The sequence below is a fragment of the Haplochromis burtoni genome, unplaced genomic scaffold, assembly GCF_018398535.1.
Source record: "Haplochromis burtoni strain Fernald_Lab_line unplaced genomic scaffold, NCSU_Asbu1 Contig_70, whole genome shotgun sequence".
In the NCBI taxonomy this organism is placed as follows: Eukaryota; Metazoa; Chordata; class Actinopteri; order Cichliformes; family Cichlidae; genus Haplochromis; species Haplochromis burtoni.
The window spans coordinates 875,264-894,897 of NW_024582431.1; the positions used below are offsets into that span (position 1 = coordinate 875,264).

Genomic DNA, 19,634 nt, shown 5'->3' on the forward strand with positions numbered 1-19,634 from the left:
ATCAACTAGAGTAAGTCACAATATTAGGACTGTTTTGACCCTTGGATGAAAACCCTTCGCAGTGTTGTACAGCCTGAAGTCATGGACATCACCAAATGCTGTTTTTCCTCCCTTGAAATGCTTTGCCTATATTTTTTTTAAACAGTCAGTGTAATACTTTTTGTGTGTTGTTGCAAACCTAACTTTAGGCTATAGAAAAAAAACTTCACATTATAATGTAAATAATTCCACATATTGAGTACTAAAGTAATAAGGTAGTTTGATGCTAATTGATGCTTACTGTAAGTACCCCCTTAAAGTCTGGAAACCCCCTTGCTCTCTTTTAAATGACACAATCATGCCATAAATAAAAAATAAATACATACATAAAAAGTTAAAGTACATATTTTAAAATACAAATGTGTGTTGTTTTAACTGACGTAATAGTGTGGGTAATTGTGTACTCGGTTGGTTCAGGAGCGCTTTGTTTTGATCTTGAAGACTTTTAAAACGACGATAGTGACGATTACAGTGGTTATGATGACATTTCCCCTGTCAACTGGATATCAATAGTAAGTTAGTAGTCATGGTGATTACTGAGTCATAATTTGGATGTGCAGACGCCCAGTTTAGCTGCTCCGGAGTCTCGGAACAGGAGGAGCTAATCATCGAGAAACTTCCAACCGAACCGTCCCAACAAAGATGGACAGCCGGGCTGATTTACAGACTGTCTACACCAGGTGAGTCCTCAGAGTCTCAGCGAAGAACTCGACCTATTGAATCCTTGAAGCAGTTCACTGATTTTAAATCCGTTGGTAGTAACGTTAAGATGCTAGCCGACGCTAGCTGCGTGGCTAACAGGAGCCGGTGCGTTTCTAACTCTCATAAAGTGTTTAGCCAACTCTTATGTGGCTACTTTAAATACGTTAAATCCTTTAGGTTTTCACAGTTTGAGGCTCCAGTCTACGGCTGTGCTTGTGTGAGAAAGTCGGGGAAAGTTTACAAACTGCCAGGAGGTGATTTGTTTGGTTTTTTACAGGTCGCCTTACCTCTGCTTTCGTGGCCGTGTGGACGCAGGTAGGCACAAAGCGAAGGGGGGTGGGGGTTGGTTATTCAACAGGCAACTAGTGAGAGATGCCTCACTTTATCTGGGACTTCGGCGTTTTTATTTTGTACTTATTTACACGTTTAAACAGTGTCCCACGTATTTACTAGCTTAGAGAGATGTGCTGATCTGTCCCAGTTGTTAAGATGATGAGCAGAAAGGAGAGCAGCTAAACTAGTCTTTACAGTAGAGAAGTGAACGCAGAGGTTTACAAAACTGTAATATAAGACCATAAAACAAACAGGATATATTGTATTTATCCCAAAAGTTGTGAAACTCTCAGATTTGTTATAGATGTTAAATAATGAACACAACTTAAACAGAATAGATTGAATAGCTCTAATAAGTAGATTGCGATAAAGGTCATTACAAATAAAAAGGCTATATTATCTATATCTTATACAAATCATTTAAAGTTAAAATATATAATAATATAATATTAAATGGTTATTAAACACGTAGTTCGGTGTAACAGTTTAAGAAGTGGAAATCACAATTAAATACAATGCAATATATTATTGATGCCAAACCTTTAATCTGCCCAGTTTGTGATATATCAAACTTAGAAATTAAACAAAATATAGGTATTAATAATTGTGCAGCTCATTTTGCTTGTTAAGTGATATCACAACAGAGATGTGTGTCCTCAGACTGTTGTAACTTTATGGTCCTTCCTATGGTAAATGGAACTGCATTGTTTCTAATGAGCACCAGGAAGCAACTCAGGTGAAAACGGCCCTCTGCCCCTATGCTCTGACCTCAGCCAACCCTTTTCCTTTCAGGTCATACTGAGTAAAACTCAAAGTCTGTTTTATATAATTATGGTCATTTTGAGAAACAGAAAGGAGGATTACCCAGGATATCGTCACTGGTTAAGGATTTGTCAATCAGAAGACATTGTATAACAGGAATTCACAATATGACCACAAACCAGTGGGTGATGACACTTTGACTCCACCCATCTTTCGTACCATTCATGGTTCCAAGCTCAGCTTTGTTTATTCAGCCTTAAATAAAATAAGGAAGAAGTTGATGATTGGTAACTAGAGAAAAAATTATATTTTCCTTCATTTGCTCAGAAAGGTTTTATCTTGACCTTGAAAACAGGGTGTACTTCTTAGGTGATAGCTTTGTTAACACAGCTGAGAAATGACCAGGGTTTATTGGATGTTGAAAAGCAGTAAAAGTCAAGAAAATAAACTTTGTCATTCAGCCACTTTATAAAACATTGTTACAACGTCCTTTACAGAACACAATAAAAAACAGATCAAAGTAGAAATGGAGTTTGCCAACCTTTGTGCCTACCTTTATTTGTCTTTCTTGGTTCCCTGTTGTTCATTAGTTTTGTTAAAAATGTAACCAATATATTGTTGGAAAGCAAAGCTTGGTCCTGATTCAAAGTGCTTCAGGATGACCTAAAGGTTCATTGAGCTTACTCATCTGTAATTGCTGACCAGGGCTCCTTTGTTCTCCTCAATTCATTATTGAAACTTTCTTGGCTCTGCAGGAAGGGGGAGAAATTTGAGATAGCCGACAAGGAGAGAAAAGGAGGAGACTCTGCGAGATCAGATATTCATGTTGAACGAGGGCTGGCGGAAGGGGGGCAGGGAGTTTATTATGGGAAGCGTGCAAAGGAGAACAAACATGACAGTCGTGGCGTGTTCAGGAGTGAAGAGGCGAGGCAAGGGTGAATAATTGAACTCTTCATACAGCGTACAGTGAGGCTGTGTCTGGCTCTCCAGGGATGTGAATTACGGGCCGTATATTCAGTAGCAACAATGAAGGGTTTGTTTCATAGCCAAGTGTTTGCTAATTTGACATGTGTGTATTTGTGTATGTGGTTTGGAGAGCATGTTAATCGGGAAGTCTGAACTTGTCTAGAGAACTGTTCAAGAGGCAGTTCTCTGGAAAAACTGTGGTGGGAGATTATGTGAAGTATTGCAATAACACGAAACAGGATGTTGCCAAGTCTTTTCTGGTTTGCTTTTTTACACAAATTTTCAGATGCGAGTCTTTCGAAGCATAGGCTTGTTTCCTGTTTAATGTCGTTGCTCTTTAACAGAGAGAGACAGAGTTTTATTGATGCTGCTGTAATGATGCTGATATAATTTGACTATAATTTTGTTTTATTTAGTTCTGCTATTAGTGTTTAATTTATAGCTGTAGTAATGTTCACTGTTTAGGATTAAGTTCTGCGGGATTGCAAGTTGTTGTATAGCAAATAAAGTGAGGTAATCTTTTAAGATGTATGCTAAATATATTTTTTATAGTTATGATAATGGCACATTATAATACTTTATTAAGAGCTCAATCTGTTTTAGTGGTGCAGCTTTTTTTACTGTGCCGGTTTATCGAGGGTCACCTTGGCACCCTTTGCTTTTACAAAACAAACACACTTCTTGTGTTTCAGGCAACTTACTCACTATTTGTGAAACGCGCAAGTACCCATTTTTAACTGAGTAGACTGTGGTTTGTTAAAACAGTCACTACTATTGAACTCAACGTTTATTGAGCATGCTGTTTAACTTTTGTCTTGGTGTCAAGCTTTAATACATTCATTCACTTAATGTACTACCAGCAGAAGATGACAAACTGATACAACCACACCTCTACGCATCATAAAAACATGTTTACCAGGATAATTTTGTGTCACAGAGTAACTAAAAAATTGTGTTATCAGGAACTGAGCATCCCAGCCTTGCTTGTAACTGGATGACATTGCATTTTTCTTGTAATCTGATGAGCTTTTCTCTGAAACCACAGAGGGACATTGCTTAATTGCTTAGTGTAGTACATCCTGTACCGCCACCCAGATCCTAGCACATCTCCTGATGTGATATATGTTGCTGAATCGTATTTGCATACAAAACGTTAACTTATAGCCTGCAAGTCCCTTTATTCTGCACCCTCCTGTTCTGTCCTGTTCCTGTTCTGGTTGAGAGTAACAAAAGAAACATGAGGTTCACATTTTGGGGGGGGGGTTTAAATTGCACAAAGGCTTCCTGTATATAGTCTGATAAATCTGCCCTGTTGTTTTATGTTGCCTCTGTTTTATGTTACTATTAAACTGATTGTTTAAAGTCTTAAATGTCTAACCAGGGATGGCAGCTCCACATGGTTAAACATTGTTGTCACATAGCTCATATGCACCAATAATATTTACCAGTGCTTTCATTTTTAAATAAACTGATGAAATAAACGGAGCAAAGATCTGGTAACTGGCACCCCCTCCATTCAGAGGAAGTAGGATGGGTCAGCTACCTCCTCGTTTTTCTGCCTGAACAGCACAACAAAGACCTGCTGTGAATACAGAACAATAGGAACAAGAGCCCAGTTTTCCTTCTGGTCATCCTCTGCCCTTTGTTCATTCTTTCTATATATTTCAAGTTTTAGTCATTTTTCTACTCAAAATTCAAAGTTGAAAATTTGATTATCAGCTTTCATTTTTTTACAGTATCTCCTAATGCACATGAAATGTTTGACGTGATATGTGTCTATATCATTTGTTTATTGTTTCCATTATTAGAAAGGGAGAGCTCATCATCATCATCATCAGTTTCTGTTTTGAACATCAAAACGCAGTTACACAAATATTCAGTAAAGCTTGGTTTGAGCAGTTTCATGTAGGAACCGTTTTCTTTTCCAAGCACTTTGTTCTTTGTCAGATTTTGACTTTTTATATTTCATTTTTTAATGTATCCTCCATCATGCCCCTCTGCTGATAATCCTCTTTGTGTTCATTTCCAGGCCATAATCACCCCCAGACCACAGACAGTAAGGATGAAAAGGATACTTCAATGACCTCCTTTGGCATGGCTGCGCGAGGCCTCCCTTTGGCCTTAGCATCCATGACTCAAACTGCTACCTCCGACACGCGCTTCCACCCAAAATGGCGAGCGATTGCCGTGGCGACCCTGTTCGCTTTAGTGCTCATGTTATATTTGCACCGGACTGTAGAGGACTGGGAGCGTCCAACCAAAGGTTACTACCGGAACAGGGTTCACAGCTTTCAAATGCTCGATGAGGGTGAAGATGACTTATTCAGGGACACCAATAGACAAATTGCACGAAAACCCGGCCGCCAGCAGAGGAGGGAAAAACCGTACAATCACACATATCCTTTGAGTCCACCTGAGAAGACGCTGCACGGCACCCGTTACCGCATAGGAGTGATTGCAGACTTGGACAAAGCGTCACAGAGCTCAAAGGATCAGACGTGGTTCAGCTACATGAAAAGAGGTCACCTGACTGTTTCAGCCTCCGGCGACAGACTGGAAGTGGAATGGGATGCGGAGACGGTCACCCTGGAGAGTCATCTGGCTGAGAAAGGACGAGGTACGTGAACTCAGTGAAGGAACTCAGATATATAGTTGCATCTAAATATTGTTTTTGTGCTTACATGCGTTAACTCCTCTGCAGGTATGGAGCTATCTGAGCTGGTAGCATTCAATGGTCACCTGTATACTGTGGACGACCGTACAGGTGTGGTGTACAGGATTGAGGGCAACCAGGCAGTTCCTTGGGTTATATTACCTGATGGTGATGGCTCAGTCTCCAAAGGTGAGTCCTTTTCAAAACTCCTGAAGTCTCAACTCACAAACTCCACAGTGCTCTTCACACAGCTTCACACTGGGAGCATTTCAGAAGCAAATAGTTTATTCTCTGTTTTTTTTTTTGTTTGTTTGTTTGTTTGTTTGTTTGTTTTATCTTTCTGCCATGTTCTGCACCTGCTCTGTGAAACTTGATCTGGCTTCTCTGAAAGATAAACCTGGTGTTGAAAAAAATACACCAGGAAGTGTCCCTGTAGGGAGACTTCTGAAACGTGCCAGAATGCAGCGCTTTCAAATATAATGTATTACTGGGTTTATAGGGATCTTTGTGTCCAGAGGAGGAAAACAATCTGAACAATATGCTGGTCTTAAACAACACAATATGGTTCTTAATGAAATAAAGACAGATAACAGCAGCTGTGGATATGCTAAGGTGGACTAAAGATGGCCAATTAAGTTGGTAAATTAAAAACACAACACGGACTCCAAAACTTCAGGGATCATTTCAGGGAACAGTCACCCTGTTGAGACTATTCAAACCAGTTTATAATGCAATAGAGAGACTGCTGTAATGAGACTTGTGATGCACTCTCCATTGGATGTTAATGGTCCATTTATTTAGCAATAATTCAGCGTACCACTGCTCATGTAAATCCACTATTAGGCAATAAATTAAATATGATAAAACTAAACCACTGCATGGTAGTCCACTTGGTTAGTCAAACACCGGCGCTGTCAAAACCGTTTTTATTTGTTCATTTGAAAATAAACAACCAAAAATGTCTCACTCGTGTCTTTTGTTTGCTTGTGCAGGTTTCAAGGCAGAGTGGCTTGCAGTAAAGGATGAGCACCTGTTTGTTGGAGGCCTGGGGAAGGAATGGACGACGACTTCTGGGGACGTCATCAACAACAATCCCGAGTGGGTAAAAGTTGTTGGCGTCAGTGGGGAGGTGGAGCATCAAAACTGGGTGCCGCACTACAACGCCCTACGGAGTGCAGCGGGGATCAAACCACCAGGTACTGTTGGGTGTGTTTTTGGGGTTTTTTTTGTTTTGTTTTGTTTTTCAGTACAGTCTGAATTAGTAATCAGGCTTTATTTCTATTTATTATTAAACTTCTTGAAGACCAACTTATAACCTATAAATTTTGCTAAATGCTTGTGTTATATTTGCCTATTTAATTAAAACAAAGATCGCTGATTTACTGCTTTGAGGTTTTTTGTTTGTTTGTTTTCGTTAAATACAGATTTCATATCTTTTTTTAGGACTAGTATTTGCAGTTTTCTTCTGAAACTACAGTCAGACCAAAATCAAGCTAGCCCAGTTTTCCCTGTTAGTGTAGCGAAATGCAGACGGAGACAGGAAATGTTTTGTAATCCTCTCATGAGCCAGCATGGCTGCTATGATGACAACAGCAGTCCACAAAGTTGTACGTTACCAAAAAACCCAGCTTAATCCAACTTTTGGCTCTTTTTACCTTATGTGCATCCAAAAACATTTGGTTTATGGGCTATTTAACAGAACAATAACACACGGGTAACAGTCAGCACTTGTTAAGTAAGAGGTCAACTACTTCTCTCTCACGAACTGGCTAAACATCAGAGAAAGTTGCACTTTTGTCCTCCCAACACTTTGTTTGTCTTCTGATGTAGTCAACTAGATATGCGAGCTAAGACTTCCTGTTCTGTGGGAATGTCATTGTTAACTGGAGGGAAAAAAAATTATACAAAGCTAAGTTGTCTTCAGACAATTGTGAGTGGGTTTCATTCCCCTTTTGCATTCCACATGGCTCTCACATGTGATTTAAAATAGAAACAAAAAACTGAATCCTTGTCGTGCCAGTAATCCTGCCTCTTGCCCACAGCTACTGCTATACATTGGTTTATAGAGACTAAAGACTTTAAGCATAAATTGGGTTTGAATTCTGGTATAACTGGGCTTAATGGGAAGCTTGATAATGTATAAAAGCCAAATTCAGGCACAAAACAAAGAACTTAAAAAATTATTGAAACCAAAATATTTGGGAAAGGACAAAACATTGTGAAACGTGGAAATTACCTCCAACTCCTTGCATTAATTTCCGTTACCTTTCCTTGCTCTCTAGGCTACCTTATCCACGAATCAGCAGCTTGGAGTGAGCGTCTCCAGCGGTGGTTCTTCCTCCCTCGCCGTGCCAGTCACGAGCGTTATGAAGAGACGGCAGATGAGCGGCGTGCCACCAACCTCCTCTTGTCCTGCCCTGCAGACTTCCGCTCCGTCAGCGTGCAGCGCGTCGGACCGCTCAACCTCACACGTGGCTTTTCCTCTTTTAAATTTGTCCCAGACACAGATGATCAAATCATCCTAGCCCTAAAATCAGAGGAGGATGCAGGCAAGATTGCCACCTACATCATAGCGTTTACACTAGACGGCCAGGTGCTGCTGCCTGAGACAAAGATAGGAGATGTAAAATATGAAGGGCTAGAGTTTATTTGAAAGAGGCAGTGCTGAATATGCAGCGTTCCTGTGCAATATGATGTGACCAGATTCAGAGATTATATAACTACGATTATTGAGAGACACAAGAAAAGTTAAAAGGGAAACCCTGAAGCATAGCTGTGTGTCGCCAACCACAGACTGGCTGACTGATGCAGCCAAAAAACAAATGTTTTTTAAAGGCATTACTACTAAATTTAAGCACTGCTACATTGCCGTCTAAACTTCCTGGTTTGACACTACTGAGTCTGTTAAACACCAGATAAGATGTAGATCTCTTTTCCTGCAGCCGAACTCTGCTGGTCAGACACTCAGGGAAATGAGACGAAGGAGCATTTAAAAAAAATAAAAGTTAATGTTCTTACATTACTTGAAATATTTAAGGTCACTTGTTGCTTTGGATTTTATTTATCCTTTTGGATACACTGAAGTTTTGTCATAATAGAAACGGAACAGGCCCAAACATGTTCACTTGTTTTATTTCGGCTGTTCTGTAAATGATAAGTTATGCTACGTAAGTCTAGAGGGGTGTACTATGCAGCAAAATTAAGCAGGTAGTGAGATATGTTGAGTTTGGAGTCAAAGTTTTCAGTGCCACAAAGGTGACTTCTCTTTTACTTTCGTTTGAGATCATTATGCTGAATGTAATCTGGGTTTTACAGACCAGCATGCTTTACTCACTTGTTCTCTCATGACATGAGTGACACGTTCCCGTCTGAGGGGATACATTTTTATATAGAACCTGTTCAGGTACTACTGAACAACAGTGCAGTAAAGTTACTGTGGCACAAACTGTGTCAACTTAGTGATGCAGAAAATGCATAAATAGGTGTTTTTCTTTGGTCTTACTTTGTTACTAAGTCTAGTTTACACTGTCAGTATGACATCCTGATAGAAGACCAGAGAATTGATTAGTCTGTAATTATTAAAAAGAATATTCACTTAAGAAAATCAAATATTCACTTTAATTCGGTCCAAAGACTGAGTGACCCATATCGTCTTTATTATGAGGAATTCTCAGACTCAAATGCAGTTTGAATGTTTAAATGGATCCAGTTTAAAAGCTGTAATACGCAGCTGTCATATTAGAAATAAACCCCAGCATGAAGTTTGCACTGCATGGAAAAATGGCCTAATATTTTTTTTATGTTCTTCATATCACTTCATGACCCATTTCTGCTGATTGGCACTCCATCTGTTTATGTTGTGCAGAACAGAGTCAAAGGACATCAAATGCCCCCCTTTCATGTGAGTGAGCACAGAGCCTGAAGCAAAAGGCCTAGGGCTGCTTTCACAGTTTTCAGATCTTCCAGCAGGATGTCACTCTGATTTCTTTGCTTCATATCATTGTTACCGCTTTAGCTTTAGTAAACCTGTAGACTTATTGATTGTTTGGATTGAAATGTATAAGGCCTTTAATTATGTGGTCTAGTTACAAACAGGTGTACAGTTCTGTACACACACACTATAACCTCTTCTTTGATTTTCTGTTAGCCAATCAGAACACAACCAATGGATTCTTGGTTTCTTTTGGCTGGTTGATGGTCAGGCTCTACGTCTTTTTTTTTTTTTTTTTTTAAACTTTGACCATGGTGCCAGCAAGAGATCTTGCACTCCACATGTGCTTTGCTTACTGCTGCCCAAACCATTGAAAATAAAGGTTTTCAGATCACAGGGGTACTGTCCACATGTTCTGTGTGTAAGCTTGTCTGAGCACGCGCGCGCGCGCGCACACACACACACACACACACACACACACACACACACGTTAATTGTCACAGAAGGTTTTGTCAAACCAGTTTATGCAAAGAAAGCCTGGCTAAACCAAACTTGCTTCCTATTACACCCCTCAACTTAAATGTTGCCTCACATGTGTTGAGTAATTATGATAAGCTTCTCAAGCCAGAGAACATGAGAATCACCAGCTGTTTAATGTAACCATAATTAATCATTAATATATTCCCTGTATCTCCTGAAAAGATATTAAAATTTCTTCTTTAAATGTTCGCGTGTGAATCGTGATTTAAACAAGAAACCAAAATCTTAATGTTGCATTTGCTGTGGTATTTCGTGGCATTTATTTAAATTGATGAAATCAACAAATTCATCTAAAAAATACCTATACAGTTTCATGTCTACAAAATCAATAGTAATGCATTACACTTTTCACTATACATTAGTTAGTATTCAGGTTTAATCAGGCCTTTCAAAGACTTGGCAATGGGTGCAGGATCACACCGACTAACTGCCTAACGTGAAAACATTTTGAATCAGTTTAACGTGCTCCAAAGTTAGCGATTAGTCACATAGCAGATGTTTATCTCCTCACTTCAAACCTGAGGAAAGTACTCATGAGCAGTCTTTTTCACAGGCTTGTTGCCATTACAAGGATGTCTTGCGGTAGCCCGTCCATCTGTACGAGTTTGAAGGAGCCCAGTTTGGAATAAAAGTCGAGCATCCTCCGATTGCTCTGCCTCAACTCACAAAAGGCTCCTCTGGACCCTAAAAGGAAAACAACAATGGTAACTTTGGAGTTTTGTAATAAAAGAAGCAGTAAAGGCTTTATGTGAAGTATTTCACAGATGCAAATATTCTGAGACTAACTTTATAATTAGGTATATATGGGGGTGTTAAAAGGAGACCATTATGCTTTTCCTTACTTTCTTTCATACATATACTGTTAGAATGGTGGATACACACAATCTTAGAAAGCATTTCAAATCATAAGGTCAGCATGTGTAAAAGTAACCCCTGTGAGCTAACAGCGTGGGCTTCAACCTGCTCAAAACACTCAGTTTCCTACAGTTTCTCTTTATGTTGGTGACTGCATGCATCCCTAGTATGGTCATCAAAGCCCCACCTATCTCCTGCTTAAACTTTCTTTCTGAGTGGGGCAGCCAATCAGAAGAAAGCTGCCTTAAATTGAGGGTAGCTTTAAAGACAAGAGGAGCTAAATGTCTTATTTCATACAGGATGAACCTATACACAGCATAAGATTATTATGAACTGTGATTCATGCAAAGCCACTCTACTGGAACCCAAGAACAAACACGTGGAGTTGGAAAAGACCATAACTGGGCCCTTAAACAGCAAAGCAGCTTATATTATAAACATCTATAGATATAGAATGATATTGCTCTAAATGGAACAGCTCCCCCATGTGGTTAATTTTCTGCCTCATAAACCTCAACATGTGTAGTTAGATGAGCTTCATCCAGAATGATCAAGTTCACAGTGTGAAATCTCGACCTACCACTGCTCCTGATGGAGGACAACAGCTGACCAATCATGCGCTTGGCTGGAGAAGGATCAGTGACCCGAGGGAGCATTTCCAGAGCAATCACTGAGGGGAACTCTTCAAACACTGAACCACTTACTGCCCTCTGGAGTTTGGAAATAGAATACAGTCAAGTGACAGCATTTATGGTTATACTGCATTCTAGAAAAATTTTCACATCTTGCTTTGAATCACCTGGATCTTGGCTGCAGCTGGTTTGGCATCAGTGAGGGCCAGTGCATAACCACACAGCCCGAGGTCATCCTCCAGGATAAGACCACAGAGAGGGGAAGGAGAGATTTCACCTGCTGACAGGCTGCAATGCCCCAGGGGAAAAAAAATAAGATGAAGAAGAAGATCACATTCACAGAAGAAAAAAAAGGTTTATCATCCCAAGTAATTTAAAGTGCGTTTTAACAATATACCCGCTGTATATAAAAGATTGCTGTAGCCATCGTGACATCACTTGTTACTATCTTGGCGTTTTGAAAATAGACGTTCAAAGTGAGGGGCGGTTTTTCCTGAGAACTCCAGGAGTGATGCATGCTTCCTGCTTGTGCAACTTGTGAATCACGTGGACTTTTAATAACGAGGACCACAGTTTCCAAAAATCAACATGAGGAAAGTGGTTAGTGAGGTCACATCACTAACAGAGTAGCTAACTCTTACCCGTCACTGATAAGTGGAGACTGAGCCATCAGAGCAGAGTTGCCTTCTCCTGCTTTCTGCATCTCCCTGAAAATCCTCTCTACCTCTGGCTAGAAAGAAAAAGAAATACTTCATAACATCACTCCTAAATTTTAATCGAGAGAAAACTAAACCACTGATGATCAGCATCTTCACCTTGTCCTCAGGGCAGTAGGGTCGTATGCAGTAAACTGCTGTCATGGGAGGATGTCTGAACAGGTCTCTGTTTCCATGTCCTGGCAGCATCCTCTGTTGGTGCGGAAGAAAACAGACACCAGAAACCCAAAGTTTAAAAATCAGGTGGATCTAGCATCACAAGGTGGTGCTTATATAGTATGCACTACAGATGGATGGTAACGTTAAAGATGAAAACAATAAAATAAACGTTTGTGCACATAATCACTGTAGCCAGAAGCTCAGACATGAGATTGCTTTTGTTTTCACGGACATTTTTTATTTTTTTTTAAACTCTTGGACCTTGATGATGTCAAAGCACACAGCACTGGAGGCCCCGCCCACCTTTATGAAGGGCAGCCAATCAAATGAAAGCTGGCTTGAACGGAGAGGATATAAAGCAGCTTGTTTGAGACAGTATAAGAACCAAGGAGCTGCACCAAGGCTCAGTATAAGATAAAGATGCATTATTTTGAAAAGTGAATAATGCAAAGCTACTCTAGTAGAGTGCAAAAATAAAATATGGAGCACAAAATATCAGCTGGAGACCTTGCCTTGTTACTGACTATTATCACTGCTGTGATTTTATATAACAACTCACTGCACTGCTTAGTTTACCTGGAATTCTCCAGACAGGCCTCCTCTGAAGCCCCAAGGTTCAGGATCATCGTTCAATAACTGGGCTGAGGGTTGGCTGTGGCCTCCTGTGGAAGGCAACACACAACAAAATATTAAAAGCTACAGTAAGCAGCTTCAGTTCACACTTTCACGCCTCATTTAACCAAAGCATAATCACTTCTTTTAAAAAGATGGAAGGATTAATCATCGAGCTGATAATCTAAATGCAGTTCCCTGCTGATTTTCATGGCTGCTGCAGTTTTTGTTTGGAAAAAAAAAATGCTTACAAGCTCATCTCTTATTACAGGTAACAGTGGGAGCAGAAAATCACACAAACTGAATGAGATGCTCCAGCATTTCTTAGTTTCAGAATTCTTCAAAGTATTCAAGAAATATTTGTTTATATAGATGTAAATTTGAGTTTATTGTTGTTTATCAAGTGTTATTTTGTCCGTATTGTGATATGGATATTTTGCTACTAAGGGGTCCGCAACGTCTTCATCTATAGAGCAGTCTTTCAGTGTTGGTTTGCAATATGAGTGGAATATATTCGTTTTCTCACCTAGTGTTTTCACGTAGGCTCGAGCCAGGCCGACCCCACTCTTGATGTCACAGATGTAGTTGTACAGATCGTACAGGATGCTGCGGTTCGGGGCATTTGACAGGCGGTTGAACATCTGCACCACTGCCTCACACATGTTATCGAACTGCTGGGCTCTTGAGCACCACTCTGCTGTCTGAAAAAACATAAAACTGCTGTAGGAGGACAACATGTAGAAAAATGATCTGCGTTTGTATATAAATATAAATACTACCTTGTCTGTCTCTGCAGCTGCTGCCTGACTTTGGTTTTTGAGCCAGTCCAGCTCCTGCAGCATGGTCCTGGCTGTGGTACCGTGTTCGTAGGGCAGGTAGAAGAGGTCTGACAGCAGCTTCAGGTCATCCAGGGTCAGAGGCTCAGCTGTGTACAATGGGTTCTCCCCGGGACCAGGAATGTAGGGGCTCTCACCCATGTCAGTCTGCATGGGCTCCTCTTCTGATGACTCTTTCTTCAGGCGAGGATGACAAGGGCCTGGAAGCACAGACATACCGTGTATTAAAGTGACAACCACCCATTCATGTCTTTTAATATCATTAAACCATATTTAATAAGACTCTACCTCCTAGTTGATCTGTGCTCATGAACTCCTCCAGCCAGTCAGTGAGGGCCAGATTCAGGGCTTTCTGTGGGCTGTAGCAAGGATCCTGCTCTTCATCACCTGGAGGTGAAGGTCAGACAAAGTGAGACAATGTTTAAGCTCCGTGACCTCACAGACAGCATGGAGTGGATTTCAGCAAACACAACGACAACACTGACAGCATTTCCTGTCAAAACTGGAAAAATAAATCTGCACCATAAATAGATGTTGATGTTGCTTCCACAGACAACAGTGATTCAGGCATTGTGGGCCTTATGAAGCAAAAAATACTATTCAAAATATTCCAAAAAGTGCATGTTTTTATTTTTAAATATGACATCTGACTGTCATGGCGTGGTTGTTGGTGTCAGGCAGGCTGAAGTACTCTTTGTGGAAAAAAGGAAAAGAAAAAACCTTGTTGATGCCAGAGGAGAAAGGCCAGACTGTTGGCTTTGAGCACTCCTGAAAGCATCAGGAGCAGGTTGGGTTCACTATATTATGATTGCAAATTACTTTCTACACAGTCGCCGAATGCACTTGAGGGTAGTCCTGTAATGTTTTACCTTTTACAAAAGAAAAAAAAATGCATTTGTTAAATCATGACTAACAGAAACTCACCCATCTCCACATCCCTCGGTGCTCCTTCGGCAGGTGCTTTACACCATGTCGCCAGAGTGTGAACGGCCACGAAGTTTGGGTAAAACTCACAATTGGGATTTGTGAGCACTCCTTTCAGTTTTGGGATCAGATCAGTGGGTCTATCCTTTTTGAAAAAAAAACAATAATATATAGACACCGAAGTCATACTGGTACATACACACAATCTAACACTGTTAAAATAAAGAAGAGAAAAAAATAACCTTATAGGGTCCAAGGAAAAGCCTTTGGGGATCATAATCATTGGCATGAATGTTGTCCCAGATGACTGGTGCCCTCTTCAGGACTGAGGATACCTCCTCTATGGATTCAACTGAGATTTTGTGGGATACTACTTTCGGACCTAAATAAATGAAAAGAGAAAAAAAAAAAAAAAGTAAAAACAAATGAATAATTAACCTTGGGGAAATTCAAGATCATGGAAACAGGTTCAGGCTCCGGCTGAGTGTAATCTTACCAGTCCACAGTACGTCAATGCCAGGCAGGAGCTTCTCTCCCACAGTGTTCAGGTACGAGGACTGGGTTACACTGGGCGTACAGAAGACAGCACAGTAATCTGAAGATAAAGAGTGAATCATTAAGAAACTGTTAGAATAATGTGTATTATTTTCTACCACAACGCTCCCTGTTTAACTGGACTGTAACTGGACTGGACTGTTTTGCTGTCTGACCTGTAGGACAGAAGAGGAAGACTTCGGGCTCTCCTAAGTGCATGTACACCTCGTTAGTGATGGCCACTTGAGCGTGGGCGAAGGAGCTGAAAGCCTGCTTGTCAGCTGGACACATCTCAGTCTCGATGTCGTCAAAGAGTAAAGAGAAAGACCTGCATCCAAACTCCTTGACCTAAGGAACAAATGCAATTTCTGTCAGTGAACAGGGTCAAGTGAAAGTTAGCATCGCTTTGCTTACAGCCAAAGACATAAAAAAGGCTATTCCACCTAGAATTACACCAGCCTCTGTATAATTTTACTACCCCACTTTAAATGCATCCATTTTACTGCTAAGCGATGCGCTGTCCAAACCCTCGGAGAGCCACAAAGTGAGATACAACCAATTGTAAATTATATTATATTTTTTCCTGCTGCACCCATCACCTCTGCTTCCAAAGTCCTACCTGATCTAGTTTCCTCTTCAGGGCAGCTACTTCTTTAGGGTTGGAGAAAGTAATGTCCAGACCGGGTGAGATTGCATAGACAAACTCGACGTCGTGCTGTTTCGCTGCTGATATCAGGCTCGTTAGTTGTTCTATGAAAAGAAAAGGGACAAAGAAGAAATGCTATTTGATGATGCAGTTCACAAATTCTGTTAATGATCCCTTTACTTCCCATCAATGAACAGATTTAAAACAAAGAGTTAAAGTGACATGGTTTAACCTTAGATTTAGCTGCTTTTGTGTCTGCGGGTAAACTTTACGAGCATATTCAGGTGGGTCTGAAGTCCACTGACTTGATGAGGGGTCATCAAAGACATGATAGTTTGAAAAAGGTTAAACATCAAATCGTCTTCACTGCACTTCAGATTGTAATGTTTTTGATAACATCCAGACAGTCGACCCAAAGACACTTTAAACACGTCTGAGGAGATAACAATGAGTCGTAAGGGGATGAGTTCGGAAGAGCTGACAACTGCAAAATGACCAAACTTTTATTATTTTATGTGTTTTAATTTACTTTTATTGTTTGGGGCTCAATTTATAACCAGTTTTGCACGACTATTGAATGAGGACACAAATATGCAAACGTAAATTTAAACACATAGTTTCAGTTCCATTGCAGTTAACTGGACGTTGCAAATTAGTAAGTTGTTTAACATACTGAGGAGGAAATATAGTACAGATTTTTTATTTAAATGAGCATTTGTTAAGGTAGCGGACTATGCATGGAGGCACAACTGCTCTGCTAATAGATCAGGGAATTAGTCAGTGTTACTTTTAAAATTAAAGACAGGTGCAACTGAATTTCATCTGCTTCCAAGACCAGAAAGATTTTTGTGGTTTTGAATTATGAATGTGATACGGTGAGACTCACCCGCCTCCTCAGCAGCGTACAAGTCTCTCCAGTACATCCTGTGTTTGTAATCATCCTTGGGGGCGTACAGGTATGTGTTCAAACCCCACTTCTGTTCCCTGCAAAACCAAAACATTATGCCAGAGGTTAGAAATTCTCAGTGCAACATTTCTAAATGTTGGTGCGCATCCTGATCACAATAAAAGCTTCTAGTAATAACAGAAAATAACAACCGAAATTGCCAGTGTAAGAGAAACTGTGACAAAAGCAATGCAAATCACCTGCATGTCATTTCATTCATGCAAATGATTCAGCGCAACTAGTTTTGGATATTTAAAAAATAAATAAATACATGAATATGAATACAGCTATATTACATATGTCAAAATCAGCAGCTGCTGTTATTACTTTCAGGAAGTGTGTTCATCATTTCCAGTTCTTCGCTTGACCACATACCTCTTAAACAGCTCTGTTCTTTGCTCCATAGTCCACGGCCGCCCATAAAAGCCTGTAACAAGCAAAGGCCGACTTACACTTCAAAACGCGTCATCTTGCCAAAAGTGATCAATGCATGATTGATTAATCAGATGCATTTTAAAGCGGGCAGCTGGAAGCATTCAAGAACCTGTAATCTAGCGGAGCCGCGGTGTTTGGGCCCCTGATTCCGGGTCTGCTCACCTTCTACTACGCCGCTGATGAAGCGCCCAGTCCCGGTGACGGGCTGTCGCTTGGTACTGTCCGGTTTCGACATGTTTTCCTGTAATATTCAGTCTCTTCCTGCTTTTTGACTTTAACAGTGCTCAGTCTGCAGCCCCAGCTGTGACACGGCGATACTGACAGTCATGCTTCTGCACGCCAACCTTTGAATTGATTCGCATTTATTGCACCTTATTCTCACGCCTGCGCAGTAACAGTCGGGTTAAACACCTGCACCTGCTAACGCCAATAAATGTCCAAACCTGTAAATGGTCGAAACAGAATCGCAGCTATTGTTTGGTGCGGATAACTGAAGTTCAGCTCATATTCAGACGCATGTGTCTGACTACCGGGTGGACGTCTTAAAGGGACAGTGTGCCCACAACTTAAAGGGACAACACACCAAAAAAACACGCAGGATGCCACAGGAGTTCAGTATCTTCTACTAACTTTTACAGTTTTAATTTCAACATACCCGGTAGTTTGTTAAGTTAGTTTCGAGAGGGTTTTTTTTTTTTTGCTTCGTTTTAGTTTTTATTCTTTAAAATTTTTTATTTTATAGCTTAGGATTTATTAGATTTAGTCTTCTTAATTATAGAAATATGTAACAAGCAACCTTATTAAGTACACCTGTCCAGCAGCTGCTTGTAAAGGTGGGTGAATCGATCCAAGCATCTATACCAAAGCTGGTCTTGGTGTCTAACGTGACAGGATCGATATTTTGTTTTTATCTTTGAAGTTCAGCATGTAGCCCACTAAAGAGTTTTAAATAAACGGTTTTTTGTTGTTTTTTCTTCTTCTTCTTCTTCTTCTTCTTCTTGTTTTTTTTAAATGAAAAACATCTAACTCAAGATCTGAACGTCTGAAACTTTCTGTGTTGATTGTCACATCTATTTTATTTACAGCCTATAAGACATTTACAGATTGACCCAAAGTGATTTAGAGAAAGGCACATTTATATTCCAGGTAAAGCGGAAAGAGTGAAAGGTGTGGTTTTTGTATTAATCAATAATTATTGTGGATAGTAAAAATCACCTACCCTTAATATGTGTTCAGAATTTGCACATTAGTGATCCCATAAATCATGACACAATGCTGGCACATTGATAAGCTGCGTTTATAGATTAAAAGTATCTGTATCGGTACCGCTATTGGTAGTACTGGTCCTGTATTTACTTGGTATCAGATTGATACCAAAATTTGTAGTATTCCACAGCAGTTTATGTAAATAGCCAATCACACTGCAGAAAATCAATGCATTTAGGCCTCTAGACACAATCAAGACAACCCTCTGAAGTTCAGACTGAGCAACAGTTCAAACATGGCTGGTTGTGCCAGAAGTGCTGGTAATTTTCCCACACAAACGCCTGGAGGGTTTAGAGGGATGCTCTCTTGGTGAAAATGCCTTGTTGATGGAAAAGTCAGCGGAGGATGGCCAAAAATAACCATTTGTTACAATCAAGGTATGCAGAAGAGCATCTGTGAACAGACAACCTGTTGAACTTAGGTGGGCTACAGCAGCAGAAGACCACAGCAGTGCCACTCCTGTCAACTCAAAGAACAGGAAACCGAAGCTACAGTTTGTAGGGAAACACAAAAATGGGAAAATGGAAGACTGAGAAAATGTTACCTGATCTGATGAGTCTCACTTTCTGCTGTAACATTCAGATGGTAGCGTCAGAATTTGGCATGAAAGCAGCAAGTCTCGTATCAATGGCAGGATGGATCCAATGGCCTTATATCACACTCCCTTATCTTTTCTGAGGCACAAATTGCAGTTCTTCTTGGTGGTTAATTACTGAAATAAACTGTCTAGATCTTTGCATATAAATCAGCAAACTCTTAGGAGATCGCCCAAAGAACTCCCACTCCCTCTCCTGAGTGTGTGGTTTTGCGAATGCATCATCAGGCTAATTTTACTTTTGTCCACAAAATTGCTGGCCCTAGTTTTTTGAAGCCAGGAGAGGATTTTGTGAAGGTGGAAACTAAGTCTAATCCTAAGTACTGTGATGATGTTAAGATATGTGAACAGTCTATAACAGTAAAAACACCTTCGGGAGCTCAAAATCTCAATATATCAAGTCTCCACAGATAATCGGTGCTTTCTAGTGATTCTAGATGTAGATTTGTTTTTTAATATGCCAGCAATTTAACTAGAGGTGCAGTCACTATCAGTAGCTGCAGTCCAGAATCACAGGTTTGAATCAGAGGTTTTTTTTAAGGACTTTTTAAA

The 19,634-nt window shown here is 40.2% G+C and overlaps 2 protein-coding genes across 6 annotated transcripts; one reads left to right on the forward strand and one right to left on the reverse strand.

Moving 5' to 3' along the window:
• Positions 1–513: 513 nt before the first annotated feature.
• On the forward strand, positions 514–9,686 carry cant1b (calcium activated nucleotidase 1b). 4 transcript variants are annotated; one of them, XM_005925053.3, is made up of 6 exons: positions 514–719; positions 1,019–1,056; positions 4,832–5,419; positions 5,504–5,644; positions 6,448–6,651; positions 7,738–9,686. In XM_005925053.3, the coding sequence occupies exons 1-6, from the start codon at positions 682–684 to the stop codon at positions 8,106–8,108; spliced, it is 1,380 nt and encodes a 459-aa protein (XP_005925115.1). In that variant the 5' UTR covers positions 514–681; the 3' UTR covers positions 8,109–9,686. The 4 variants fall into 4 exon arrangements, with proteins under 4 accessions (XP_005925115.1, XP_005925117.1, XP_005925114.1 ...); XM_005925055.3 differs by lacking the exon at positions 1,019–1,056 and having other exon boundaries at positions 572–719; XM_005925052.3 differs by lacking the exons at positions 514–719; positions 1,019–1,056 and adding an exon at positions 1,080–2,771.
• A 781-nt stretch (positions 9,687–10,467) lies between these two features.
• ogal (O-GlcNAcase like) lies at positions 10,468–17,855 on the reverse strand. Of its 2 annotated transcripts, XM_042221590.1 has the most exons (18): positions 17,713–17,855; positions 17,384–17,579; positions 17,162–17,213; positions 16,727–16,824; positions 15,814–15,944; positions 15,371–15,542; positions 15,157–15,255; positions 14,903–15,042; positions 14,661–14,805; positions 14,025–14,123; positions 13,680–13,936; positions 13,427–13,601; positions 12,865–12,950; positions 12,229–12,321; positions 12,055–12,143; positions 11,581–11,701; positions 11,362–11,491; positions 10,468–10,610 (listed from the first exon to the last, which is right to left on the reverse strand). In XM_042221590.1, the coding sequence occupies exons 2-18, from the start codon at positions 17,454–17,456 to the stop codon at positions 10,474–10,476; spliced, it is 2,097 nt and encodes a 698-aa protein (XP_042077524.1). In that variant the 5' UTR covers positions 17,457–17,579; positions 17,713–17,855; the 3' UTR covers positions 10,468–10,473. The 2 variants fall into 2 exon arrangements, with proteins under 2 accessions (XP_042077524.1, XP_005925113.1); XM_005925051.3 differs by having other exon boundaries at positions 17,384–17,855.
• Between the last annotated feature and the right edge of the window lie 1,779 nt (positions 17,856–19,634).

Coding starts and splice junctions, on each gene's coding strand:
- cant1b (XM_005925052.3), top strand. CDS start 2,660: ATGTTGAACGAGGGCTGGCGGAAGGGGGGCAGGGAGTTTATTATGGGA. Junction 2,772..4,831: donor AGTGAAGAGGCGAGGCAAGG/GTGAATAATTGA, acceptor GTTCATTTCCAG/GCCATAATCACCCCCAGACC. Junction 5,420..5,503: donor TCTGGCTGAGAAAGGACGAG/GTACGTGAACTC, acceptor ACTCCTCTGCAG/GTATGGAGCTATCTGAGCTG.
- ogal (XM_042221590.1), bottom strand. CDS start 17,456: ATGTCGAAACCGGACAGTACCAAGCGACAGCCCGTCACCGGGACTGGG. Junction 15,945..16,726: donor GTACGCTGCTGAGGAGGCGG/GTGAGTCTCACC, acceptor TTCTTTTCATAG/AACAACTAACGAGCCTGATA. Junction 10,611..11,361: donor GTCCTCCATCAGGAGCAGTG/GTAGGTCGAGAT, acceptor TTTTCCTTTTAG/GGTCCAGAGGAGCCTTTTGT.